General features: G+C 34.0%; 2 protein-coding genes across 2 annotated transcripts; both read left to right on the top strand.

Moving 5' to 3' along the window:
* The first annotated feature begins 9,523 nt into the window (after positions 1-9,523).
* On the top strand, positions 9,524-10,565 carry LOC126726127 (E3 ubiquitin-protein ligase ATL41-like). The gene has a single exon (XM_050431249.1). The coding sequence runs from the start codon at positions 9,821-9,823 to the stop codon at positions 10,415-10,417; it is 597 nt and encodes a 198-aa protein (XP_050287206.1). The 5' UTR covers positions 9,524-9,820; the 3' UTR covers positions 10,418-10,565.
* A 1,072-nt stretch (positions 10,566-11,637) lies between these two features.
* Positions 11,638-12,204, top strand: LOC126728262 (RING-H2 finger protein ATL5-like). Its single transcript, XM_050434114.1, has one exon. The coding sequence runs from the start codon at positions 11,638-11,640 to the stop codon at positions 12,202-12,204; it is 567 nt and encodes a 188-aa protein (XP_050290071.1).
* Positions 12,205-13,641: the final 1,437 nt, after the last annotated feature.

The following is a 13,641-nucleotide window of genomic DNA, read 5'->3' as shown; positions in this document are numbered from 1 at the left end:
CATGAGTATGAGATGAAATATTTTTCAAAAACACAAGTTTTGAACCCAGTTTTCCCAAAATTAAGATTTTCAATCCATTCTCCTTAAATTCTCAAGCATCAAATATGTTTTGCATAAAACTTAAGGAATTTTCAAACTTGTTTGGTCAAACCAAAGACACATACAATAACATGTACAAAGTTTAGCAAAGAGTAACTTGTGTAGAGTGTACAACTAGTAAAAGCTTGAGATACATGTGAGGTGATATGTGAATAGAAATCAAACACAAAATCTACAAAATTCATCACATAGAATTTGAAAAGGACTATCACCTAAAGAGTTACATCATATAACTCTCACATCTCCTAGATCATAAGCTTGCAATCATGTAAGTTTCTTGATTTGCCTCATATTGTACACATCAATTTTAATTGAGCAAAAACTTATTAAAATAGTCGGAATAATGTACACACCAATTTTATTTGATTGATTTAACTTTAAGTCCAATAATGTACACACCAATTTTAAGTATTTAAACAGAGGCTACACCTTATGTTCTTTTTGTGCATGTGCTACATTTTCTCAAGCACAAAATCTTACGATATGCATTAAGGTGTTCATGATTGGCTAGTGAATAGTGGTGAGATGATTATTTATGCCTTTCTCAAAAGGTTCAAGTCCGACAATCAAAGACATGTGACTTTAAAATCAAGACAAAGTGATCAAAGAATATAAACATCTTCCCACACAACATGCACTTCAAAGCTTCAACTAGTAAAGTGCAATAAATAAGCTCATCCAAGCTAAACAAAGTACAAAGACATGTTATGTGAAAATAAATTGACCAACCTTGTTTTCAAAAACCAAGAAGATAATACAAAGACATAATTTGCTTCCTTCCCCCCACCCCCTTTTTAAAAAAAAAAAAAATTATAAAAGGAAAACAAAAACAACCTAGAATGAAATGCATGAATATTATGCAATGCAAATCCTAGAAACAAAGAAAACAAAAACCAAAGAACAATAGTCACAAATAGTAGAGCAATGAAGCACAAGGACCATAAAAGCCAAGGATGATCAGGGACATAGAATCACACTAATTACTTGACGAAGTGTCTCAAACTTACTTCTATCAAGAGGTTTGGTGAAGATGTCAGCATTCTGACGTTTAATAGGGATATACTCAAGAGACACAATCTTTCTTTCAACAAGATCCCTAATAAAGTGATATCTAATCTCTATGTGCTTAGTCTTAGAGTGTTGAACATGGTTCTTAGAGATATCAATAGCACTAGAATTATCATAATAAACAACCATTGTATCTTGTGATATTCCATAATTACTCAAAAGTTTTTTCATCTAAAGAAGCTGTGAGCAACAACTTCCAGCAACAATATATTCTGCCTTTACAGTAGACAAAGACACATAATTTTGCTTTTTACTCATCCAAGTAACAAGATTGGCTCCTACATAAAAACATCCACCAGTGGTGCTTTTTCTATCATCGGCATTACCGGCCTAATCAGAATCAGAAAATCCAGCAAGAGACAGATTAGACTCTTTGCTATGAAATAATCCATAATTACAAGTTCCATCAAGATATTTTATGATTCATTTAATAGCATTAAAATTTGAAACCTTAGGATTAGATTGAAATCTAGAACATACACCAACACTAAAAGCAATATCAGGCCGACTTGTAGTCAAATACAAAAGACATCCAATCATGCTTCTATATAATGTAATATCAACAGACTCACTTGATGGATCATTAGTTAATTTTGCATTTGCAACCATTGGTGTTCTAGCATGGGCAGCCTTGTCCAGTCCAAATCTCTTAACTAGATTTCTTACATACTTTACTTGATTGATGTAGATTCCTGAGCCAGTTTGCTTCACCTGCAATCCTAAGAAATAAGTTAGTTCACCAACCATACTCATTTCAGACATTGCCTTCATTTCATCTGCAAAAGAGAGAGAAAGAGAATCATTAGTAGCACTAAAAACAATATCATCAACAAAAATTTGAGCTACAACAAAACCATTCTTATCCTTTCTTATGAAGAGAGTAGTATCTACAAATCTCCTTTTGAATCCATGCTCAGTGAGATATGCAGTCAATCTATCATACCAAGCCTTGGGAGCTTATTTCAAACCATAAAGGGCTCTCTTCAGCTTGTAGACATCATCTGGTCTATGAGGATCAATAAAACCCTTTGGTTGTTCAACATATACCTCTTCTTGTAACATCCCATTCAAGAAAGCACTCTTGACATCCATTTGATACAACTTGAAATTCAAATGGCTTGCTATGACCAAAAGTATCCTAATGGATTCCAATCTTGCTACCGGTGCAAAGGTCTCATCAAAATCAACCCCTTCCACTTGTGTGTACCCTTGAGCAACAAGTCTTAATTTATTTCTAATAACTGTACCATGTTCATCTGACTTGTTCTTAAAAATCCACTTAGTTCCAATCACATTCACTCCCTTAGGTCTAGGAACTAATTCCCACATATCATTTCGAACAAATTGGTGAAGTTCTTCATGCATGGAATTAACCCAATCAGCATCTTGAAGTACTTCATCCACCTTTTTCGGTTCAAATTGGGATAGATAGCATGAGTGAGTAATCACATTCAAGGCTTTTAATCTCAATTTCATGTTATCATTTAGACTACCCAATATATTTGTAGCATGGTGATTCAACTTAACTCTAGAAGATGGACCTTTAACCAGAGATGTGGAGGTACCTTTCTGTTCTGATGGAGGACTAAGCTTACCTTGTGCTTGTTGAGTTTCATGAACCGGTGTGGATGGTTCTGAACTTGACGGTATTGAAACTGTATCATTCAACAACAACAGCTCTTCCTCACTATGCTTCCCCACATAATTAGAAGGAAATGAATCATCAACTTCGATATTCCTTTCTTGAACTGGAGAACTGTTTTCTGAAATACTTTCAGAACTTAATTCATCATTGATCACAACATTGAAAGATTCCATGACTGTTTTGGTTCTCAGATTGTACACTTTATATGCTCTGCTAGTGGAAGAGTATCTTAGAAAGTATCACTTGTCACTCTTTGCATCAAACTTTTCTAGGTTCTCTCTATCACATAGAATGTAACAGCCACTGCCAAATATTCTAAAATATTTGACCACAGGCTTCTTTCCTCTCTAGAGTTCATAGGGAGTTTGCTTGAAATCAGGTATGAAATACACTCGGTTGAGTGTATGACAAGCAATGTTAACTGCTTCTCCCCAGAAGGATTTAGGCATCTTTTTATTGTGTAGCATAACACAAGTCATCTCCTAAACAACCCTATTCTTCCGCTCCACTATCCCATTCTGTTGTGGTGTCTTGGGTGATGAGAACTCTTGATGCGTGCCTTGATCATTACAAAAGGTAGTCAGCTTCGTGTTTTCAAATTCTTTTCCATGATCACTTCTGATTTTGGCTATCACAGTACCTTTCTCAACTTGTAACTTCTTACACAAATGTATCATCTTCTTAGGAGCTTCAACTTTATCTCTCAAAAGCACAACCAATGTATATCTAGTAAAATCATCCACAACAACTAGAATATACTTCTTTCCACCCAAACTCTGAACTCTAGCAGGACCCATGAGATCAATGAGCAACAACTCAAGAGGTCTGCAAGTTTGAACCTCAGTTACAGACGGATGCTTGGACTTCATTTGTTTACCCATCTGACACGGTCCACATATGCACTTTTCTATCTTCTCAAACTTGGGCAAACCAATAATTGCATCACACTTGAAAATCTTCTCTAGTTGTTTATGATTTGCGTGTCCCAACTGTTGATGCCATAAGTCAACTTGATTGATCTTTGCACTAAAACACTTGTTGGTTATACTTGGTGTTATACCGTAACAGTTGTCAACTATCCTTACACCAACACACATACAGTCACCTCCTCCATCAAGTATCTCACACTCATACTTAGTGAAGAGAACATTCAGACCATTATCACAAATATGACTGATATTGAGTAAATTAGCCTTCAACCCATCTACATACTAGACATCTTCAGAAACCAACAACCTTGGAATGTCCACAGTTCCAATGCCTCTGATCACAGATTTGCTTCCATCTCCAAATGTGACTATCCCAATCTTTCCTTCAAAGAGTGTCTTGAACAAAGCTTTATTTCCTGTCATGTGCCTGGAACAACCATTATCCAAATACCAAAGACAAGAATCACGTGCCTTTAAGGCGGTTAAAGCAGTATAACACACATAATTATCATCACATGTAATTATACCAAGATGCTCAAGGAAAGATTTAACAAAATCAACAAGTGATAGAAACAAAAAGTAGACAAGATGGCATATAAGCAAAAAGATCTTCCAAGTATCCATGACAACAGGGATCAAAGATTAGCTCTTAGATCAAAAGATCTACAACAAGAGAGCAACCTGCTCTGATACCACTTATTTGTTTTTAGACCCTTAAAACACAAACAAATTAACCTAGTTATTTAGCCAAGTGATTGCTTAGTCAAATTATTAGATCTAGGTTAACACAAATATATCATATTAATGTAAAGTGCGGAAAATAAAGAACACAAAGATATGATGACCTAAGAAACCAAACCGGTAAAAACCTGGGGAGGATTTAATTTAGCTATCCTCAAGGTAAAGTTGAATCCATTATCAAAGAATTGAAGTTTACACAATAGCGACTTAGACCACTAACATCCTATTGCGACCTCGAGTAGGAAACTTACTACCACAACCACGTGACAGCTCCGAGTCCATAGACTACTTCTTTCTTGGATTCACAACAAGTACAAGTACTCCAGCTTGTGTATCTTTAAGCTTCTTGAATGCAGCAACTGAATGATCACTAAGTTCTTGACATAATCTTGAATCTTGGAAACCTTAAGTATGTGTAAAGGCAACCACCTTTTGATCTCACAGAAGATTCACACACACAGCATAAGGAGCAACCTAAAACATGGCTAGGGTTTTCCCTTTTATACTTAAGACAAAACATAAAACCCTACACGTCAAACGGGCTTGGGTTGAGTTGGAAATTCTACAGAAAAAAAAAATAAAAAATCTGCACGACTTTCGATCAATTGAGTCTAATTCTCGATCGATCGAGCCAGATAGAATTGCACTATAAGTTCTGCAGTAACTCGATTCCAACTTTACATAAAACGTATACACTTTAAGCAAGTCTAAACAAGACTTAAAACCTGTTTTGATCATGGTTTGCCAACATTACAAATTAGGGTTCTAATACATTAGTGCCTAATCCTTAGAACCTAACAAGAAGAATGTCGCATATTTGGAAGGGTTAGACCAATGCTTTCCTTCTCAGAAAGGGATAAATTACCCCATGTTTTTGTTAGCTCTTCTATGAATGAAGGGGAAGGACTGAGTTTATGATAAAACTGTTTCCCTATAACCCATGAAAAAACAACCCACTAGCTTGAGAGGCAACATTGTTGCTTCAAGAGAACAAAATCACCTTCATAAAAAGGGACATAAAATTCTACAGCCTAAGAGAAGAAGGAAAGTGAAAGTGAACCCAAAATATAGGGACCAAAATGGTAATTTTGCCTGATCTTTTAGTTTGATTCTTTTACCCAATAATTATTTCCCCACCCACTTATTTACTAAATCCTTTAACTATGTATCTCTCTACATGTTCTCCTATCTCTAGTCTTTCCTTCTCATCTCTCCCTTTTTAGCCCTTATTCCAAGCTATAATCCTTTGTTATGGTATCCCATGAAAAATCTTAAAAGCTACAAACTGTTAGTAGTAAAACTCAATAGCTGAATAGATATTTTACATTCCCCAACAAATCGAGCACCACGTTGAGATAGTGCTTGCACCACTATCCACTGACTCTTTCTTTCTCTCTTATGATTTACTGTTGTAATTTTGAATGAATGAATAAAAATTGCTATCTTTTGTGGAGATAGGCCAACCCAGTCACCCTGGAGGGTGTTTGATTCATGTAATATTAAATTCTTAGAATCTTTGATAAAATGTTTGAGTGAAATTAGAATTAGTAAAGATAACTTCGTAATAATTTTATTTTTTTGAAGGGAGGATAACTTGGTAATATTTTTATGCCCTTTGTTTGTATTTTATTGTTACTTTTCATGGCAATACAGTATAAGTTTTTTTTTTTTCCCCGAAATAGTTTGATCAGTTCTACTAGGCTAATTATTCCCACTTATGTCAGGTCTATCCTATATTATACCCAAACAATGGCCCTTCATTGTTCTTTAAGTTCCAGCTAGGACGAACACAGGCAGCTCTATAGTACAGGCAAATGAGGCAATCGCCTAAGGCTTTCAAGTAAAAGAAAGCCCTTAAATTTTAACTAATAGGTTTATTTCTTTCATTGTAATACTATTAATTAAACTCAAATATTAGATAATATATAAAATAATATTTTTTTATCAAATGAAAAAGAAGAATAAAAGAGAGTGAAAAATAATATGTCCACAACATTTTTCACAAAAAAATCTTAAGTGGTTGGTTGTTACTACTTGTTATTATGAACAAAAAGAAAAAGAAAAAGAAAAAAAAAGTAAGTTAAGTGATGGGTTCAAATTAGAATCAGTAAAAACTTAACACTTTAGATTTATTGTGAAAATGTTATGAATGTAGATCTTCTAGAAAGAAAAAAGAAAAAAAGAAATACATACAGAATTTCACAACATTTTTCATAGTTGAGTTGGAAAACTTTTACTAGTTCTCATCTAGGTCCACAACTAACATCATTTTATTTACTTATCACTATCAATCTGCCATATTAATAGATGTGAAAAGTTTTGTCAAATTTTTGGTATCTATAGACTTTCTCGAAAAAAAAATTCTAGATGGTTTATATAAATTATTAATTTTGCATCTAAAATAAGATATACAGTTTAAGTAGTATTATTATTTTAAAAAAATTATATTTAAATACAGAAAATGTCTCAATTCATTTTTTGCCTTAGCCTCCAAATCAATGAAGTTGATTCCATACCATACCGGCCAATACGACAAATATATTCCATACCAATAGCTATACTGGTACAGATATGCGATCGTTTTGTGCCGGTTTTAATACTGGACATAATGATCATTTTGGTCATACCGGTAAAAATATTGGATACTGGCTGGTAAATACATTTCGGGCCGAAACAAAAAATCCTTAACAAGGTGATGTAAATTTGATTAAGCTTGGGAAACCCAACAGAAAGAAGAAGAAAAATGAAAGAAAAATGCACAATAGCTTTGCAATATGAAGTTAGAATCACCTCTTCTTCTACTCTTTGACTTCATTATTCTACTTTTCATTTTTCTTTTACCATCTTCTTCTTTAAGGACTTCACGATGACCAATTCGCTTTTTGTGTTTTGTAACTTTGTTCTCTATACTCCACTCTTCTTTGATCTTACCCAGTGGCGGCTCCAGAAATTTTATTCAGGGTGTTCCTTAAGAAGCATAAATTACACAAACTTATTTCTTTTTAGCCTTTAGGTAATAAGGTTTGATTCAATATTATTAATTCCATTCCGTTCTGGCCGTAACGGCCTGAAAATACCATGCAGATAAACAAACTGGAACAGTAACCCACCCTATTCCACTTCAGAAAAAATTTCAGGTCATTCCGGTCTATTTCAGGTGTTTTGGTAAATACTGGCCGAAATTCGAGAATCGGCCGGCATGAAGTTTGTGCTTAAAAAAAAAAAGAAAAAAAAATTTCTTAAGACCAAATTAAATTTGCATTCTGTAAACCAAAAAACCTTAAAAGGAAAAAAAAAATGAAAAGAAAGGAAATGAACAAAGGTACCTGTACAGCTTAAAAAAAAAAAAAAAAAAAAAAAATTGTATTGAGAAATTTGAGACTCAAAACTTGAGAAGAGGCACTGCCACACTAGTACTAGTAGAAGACATAGAAGTTACAAACAAAGAGGAAGGCAAAATGTAGTTGTAAAAGTATAGATGAAGATGTGATAAAATTTAAAAGTATGAAGTGTAAAAATCGAAGAAACAGAAGATGTGTGTGGTTAAGAATAAACAAGAAAAAACAATTAAAAATGAGAAGTAAATAATATATGTCTGGTAAGAAAAAATAATATTGCAATAAAAAATAATAAAAAGTTGAAAATTTTGTTGTATTGGGCAATGTGTTTAGTCAAAGGAATCAAGCCACTGTCCAGCCTGTAGTAGTTTTATTATATTTTGTTTTTCAAATTTTAGTTAATTTTTTTTTTGAGTTTTTTCTTTTTACTTGAAAGACCCCAATATATTGTTAAATTGCTCAAATTATGGACCACAATTTAATTTTATTGGCATAAAAAAATTCAAGGTGGTCCCAAATTTTTTTAAAAGTAAAAAATATAAAATTTTAAATTATTATATATAATATTTTTTTTTAGGTCAGGTAGGTCCATAAGGTGGCGCTGCCACTTATCTTTCCTTTTGCTTTTTCAATGTGAGTACTGAGTAACTTGTATGCTTGGTCAAAATAATACACTTGCCTTTTGACTTTCTCAAAGCATCATATGATAATTTGAATTTTTATCACCAATCTTTTGACACATGGGATTGGCATTTATTGAGTTAGGTGGTTGTTTATATGTTGATACCTTTATCAAAGGAAATATAAGAAATTGTCAAAGTGATATATTGAGTTATTAGAAATATAACTTTGTATATGGTATAAAATAGTAAAAATTAGCTATAATCTCGAAACGATACATTTGTATTGAATGGTATCAAAATATTTCGTTCATCTGATCAAATCGAAATAACTTCTGATACGGTATTGACTCCCTTACTCCAAATACTTCAAGCCGCCCTTGAGGACGAAGAATAAGCTCCAATTGCTTTGAATTTTTCTAATTTCGTGTTTTGGGAAGCTATTGAAGTTGCGTGTTTGAGACGTTCTTATTTATGTCTCAAGGTGAATATTTTATATCATTAGAGCATTCACATTGGTGGAGCCATAAATTTAGCCATATAGCTTTATAAAAAACTACTTTGTCTATTTTACCTTCTCATTTTACAATACACTCAACATCCATGGATCTATATTTTTAGCCATTTGATTAAAATAATATAAAAAATTTATTAAAAAGCAATGTGAACACAACTAAAAGAGATTTTTTATTATAAAAAGCAGTGCGAACACAACAATTTAATAATAATAATAATAATAATAATAATAATAATATATATATATATATATATATTTTTTTTTTATTACATGAGCTATAGTGCACAGCCAAGCCAAAAGTTGCTGTGCACGGTAGCAGTGGAGCTAAAAAATATAAGTTTGGCTCCAACAATGTAGCCACATTTTAGTATTTGGTAGTGCTAAAAAGCTATGACTTTCCAAAACGATGATAACAAATAAAAACACTTAAAGAGATTAGTCTTTCAACTTTATCCTTAATTCCTATAAAAAAAAAAAAAAAAAAAAAAAACAAAATCTTTATCCTTAATTAGTACTTAAACTTTTCAAAATGATAATAACAAATATTTTACATCATTATCATTTCTTCCTTTCTTGAAGAAAAGCCGAAAGGGTGGAGAAAGGAGACTAGTATTTCAACTTTATCATTAATTTGTTGATGTTACAAAAGCCAAGTCAATCTACAATCTGCCTAAAACAAGGAAATTACCAAGAGATTAGTAGAATTTCAATTTGGTAATCCCATAAAATATATTACAAACCCCATCAGAGATTTTTCAACGAAATAACAGGGTAATCAAATGAAAATCTCTCTCGTACAAATTCAGAATTTGAGAGTCAATTAAGCAAGGAAGCACCTTTTCTGGATCAACTTAGGAGTAACCATGAGTTCTGACGGTAAGCTCGTACTTGTTGCTATATTCTCCCTAATCGCTCTAGTAATGCTAGTCATGATTCTCCAAATCCATTTTAGGCACCAAGAAAGAAGACGCCAGGCTTCCCTACATAGGAGAACAACTCAAGTTGCACTGGATGAAATACATTCCATTGAGCCAACACCAATGAAAGCTCTCGATCCATTGGTGGTGGCCTCATTACCAAAGTTCATGTACAAACGAACTGACCAGCTTGATCATGGTGATGTCATAGAGTGCTCAGTTTGCTTGAGCACCATTGTGGAGGAAACCATGGTTAAGCTTCTACCAAATTGTAAACACACGTTTCATGTGGAGTGCATTGATATGTGGCTTAACTCAAACACAACTTGCCCAATATGCCGCACCCTGGCTGAGCCTATGGTCAAGCCAGAGGATAGTACTTTGTGCATTGTGGTTCAACCCTTAGATCCACCTATTGAAGATAGTACGGCACATGGTACAAGATTAAGCTCTTTTCAGAGGATGCTTAGTAGGGAGAGATCGTCGAGGGGGATTCAGAGTTGTGGAGATGAAGGAGGTCCAGAAGATCTAGAAAGACAGTAGTGATTACATTGAAAGTATGTATTGTTGCATTTATTTTTCTACCGTAGAGTGATGCACATTAAATATTGATTGAATTTGCAATTAAAAGATTTACTTCTTAAAAAGATTTCACCGCAATCAGATTATGAAGTTAAGTTTCGTACCAAAATGAAAATGTCTCACTGATTTCGAAATGTAGATGCATGCTGAATTACAGCTTTTATTTTTTTTCATAATTATTTTTTATCAAGTTTTACATATCTAGTGATCAATTATATACAGAAGCGAGTTTACTAGAGCTTTATGGATCTCCAACTATGAATATACATGTGTAGTAAGGCTGTAAACTTGCAATTGAGTTGAAAGGAGTAAAAAAGTTTAGGATTATTTCATTAATTTTACTTTGAATATAAGCTCGATTTAGTTAACAAAGTAGAATACGCTTTCAAGCATGGTTTACGTTCTTGCCGAATAAGATTAAGCTTACTTATATATGATGGAGCATAAGTTTGCTTAAGTAGAATTTGTAACTCACAGTAATTATGTACAATTCTTCCACAAAACGTAATTTCAGCAAAAATTCTAGACTAGAATGCAAAAGATTAGAAAAAAAAAAAAAAAAAAAAAATCTTAGATCTTTTATATATTTATTAATATAACAAATAGGGTTTATCACAAACCAATTAAAATTAATCAAAGATAATCTTTTGCAAGCATACCTATGGTAAGCATGGATAGACCAATAAGATACAAGCCTTTATAAGACAATAATCGGGACATTGTTTTGAAGACATAAAGAGACAAATATTCTTAGAATTATTGCACATGACCACTTAAGACAATTTATGGCCATGGCCTTTCTTGAAATTTCCACAGCTAACAGAGTATTCTAAATTTCTAATGCTCTGTATCTATTTCATTTCACTTCTCTTATTTTGTCTTTGTACATATGCATTGGTTAGATAGAGGCCTTAGGTCGGTTACTAAACCGACTAACATAATAATATATTATACAAATTTACACTAGTAAGTTTTAGAATTCAACGACATACTCCTTGAATGACAGCCAGCATGTGAGTTGTCTGCCAATAATAGCTTCAGCTTCTTTATTTGCTGCCACATAGTTCTTCTATTGTCTATTTGCTGCCCCCTCTTAATTTGTTGACAGCTTAATGAGAATTACAAATTGCATTTTATTTTTTAACACCATCACGTTGATCAAGATCACCTTAGGAGCAACTATGAGTTCCAGCGATGGTAATTCTAATTATAGAATTGGTAACAATGGCAAGATCAAACTTGCAGCTGTGCTCTCCCTATTCGCTATTGTGATGATCTTCATCATTCTCCAAATCTATCCTAGGTACCTTTTAAGACAACAAGCTTCCCTAGACAGGAGAACAACTCAAGAAGCACTAGATGAAATACATTCTATTGAGTCACCAATGGCAGGTCTCGATCCATTGGTCATGGCCTCATTACCAATGTTCATATACAATCCAAGTGCCAAGCTTGATCATGGTGAAGAAGTCACAGAGTGCTCAGTTTGCTTGAGCACTATTGTGGAAGAGACCATGGTTAAGCTTCTGCCAAATTGTACCCACAGGTTTCATGTAGAGTGCATTGATATGTGGCTTAGCTCAAACACAAATTGCCCCATATGCCGAACCCTGGCTGAGCCTCCGGTCTGGCCAGCGGATAGTAATTTATGCAGTGGGGTTCAACCCATAGTTTCACCCATAGAAGATAGTATGCCACATGGTATTGGTACACGATTAAGTTCTTTTCAGAGGATGCTTAGTAGGTAGAGTTCGACGTGGATTCAGTGTTGTATAGATGAAGTGGGTGCAGTAGATCTAGAAAGACAGTAGTGATTACTTACTGTTGTCTAATGATAGGAGCTTACTCGACAATAAAATAGTATAGCTAAGCTAATCATTTTTTCAATTTTTTTAAAAGCAAAATATATCCGCTGCTATTCCGTTTTTATATTGCCTATATTGGCTATAGGTGTTGGATTTTGAAAGTATTGTTGCATATTACTTGTCTTCCATAGAATGATAAACTTTACATATTGATTTATGTATATGTATAGTACAATTAGTCGCTATTGTCTTGGTCACGCTTCCTTATCCTGCTTATATCCTCATCTATTCTTGAGCACTTTTGGAGTGAAGCTGCACTCACTACTGTCTACATTACCAATCTTCTTCTCTCGCCCACAACTCAAAACAAATCAGCATTTAAGCTATTACACGACCAACCTTTTGACTACTCCTCCGTCTTGTCTTCCACTATGCTTGCTTCGTTTCCCTTCCTTCTTATTAACGATCCAAACTTGAATCTCACTCTCAACTCTATTGCTTCCTTGGTGATGATATCAACTAAAAAGGCTTCTACAATCTCACAACTTGTTGTTTGCGTATCTCTTATCATGTGAAATTTTGGGAGCATCGTCCATTTTCCAGTGTTCAGCAGTTTTCTTCTATATCTACTCACTGCTTCCAATCTTTAGCCATTCTTCTATTGATCTCCATCTTGACCAAATGAGGGATTCTAATTCGACCTCTAGCTCTTTCAGATGTCTAGCCCTCGGCCTTATCACAAGAAGCAGGTCCATTTGTTCTAAATCCAGCCATATCATCACCATATACGTCATCCTTACATGCATCGAACCTTCCTTCAGAGCCTTCACCTGACCCTACACTTCGTTGCTCTAATCGGATAAAAGTTCCTTCTCTACATCTTTAGGACTACTACTATTCTTCTGCATTTGCTACTCTCTGTGAGCCTCACACCTATAGTAACTACTGAACTTGATGCTCTCCATAAGACTTATATGTAGGAAATGGTTGAGATATCTCCTAGCAAATCTGTAGTGGGATGCAAGATCAAAACTAAGATAGATGGATCTGTAGAACACTATAAGGCTTGCCTTTTTCGAAAGTGCTTTACTCGAGAATAATGCATTGATTATAAAGAAACCTTTGACCTAGTTTAGATGTAAGAATATCTTTATTCGATCACTCCTTGCAATTGCTGCTCTTCACAAAAGGTTTCTATTTTAGATGTAAGAATATTTTCCTAAATGTGGATCTTGAGGAAGAAGTGTACATGTAACCTCCTCCCAGCTACCAACACTCACCAAATCATATGTAATATGTTCAGCCTTATGTGCTATGTATGGCCTTAATTAAGCTCCTCATGCGTGGTTTACCAAATTTAGCTATATGGTTTCTCAGCAG

The sequence above is a fragment of the Quercus robur genome, chromosome 5 (assembly GCF_932294415.1).
Source record: "Quercus robur chromosome 5, dhQueRobu3.1, whole genome shotgun sequence".
Classification (NCBI taxonomy): domain Eukaryota; kingdom Viridiplantae; phylum Streptophyta; class Magnoliopsida; order Fagales; family Fagaceae; genus Quercus; species Quercus robur.
Note: the sequence above shows the minus strand (reverse complement) of the source record. Positions and strands in the feature narration are given on the sequence as shown.

Excerpts from the sequence above, each read along its gene's own strand:
- LOC126726127 (XM_050431249.1), top strand. The coding sequence starts at position 9,821 with ATGAGTTCTGACGGTAAGCTCGTACTTGTTGCTATATTCTCCCTAATC.
- LOC126728262 (XM_050434114.1), top strand. The coding sequence starts at position 11,638 with ATGAGTTCCAGCGATGGTAATTCTAATTATAGAATTGGTAACAATGGC.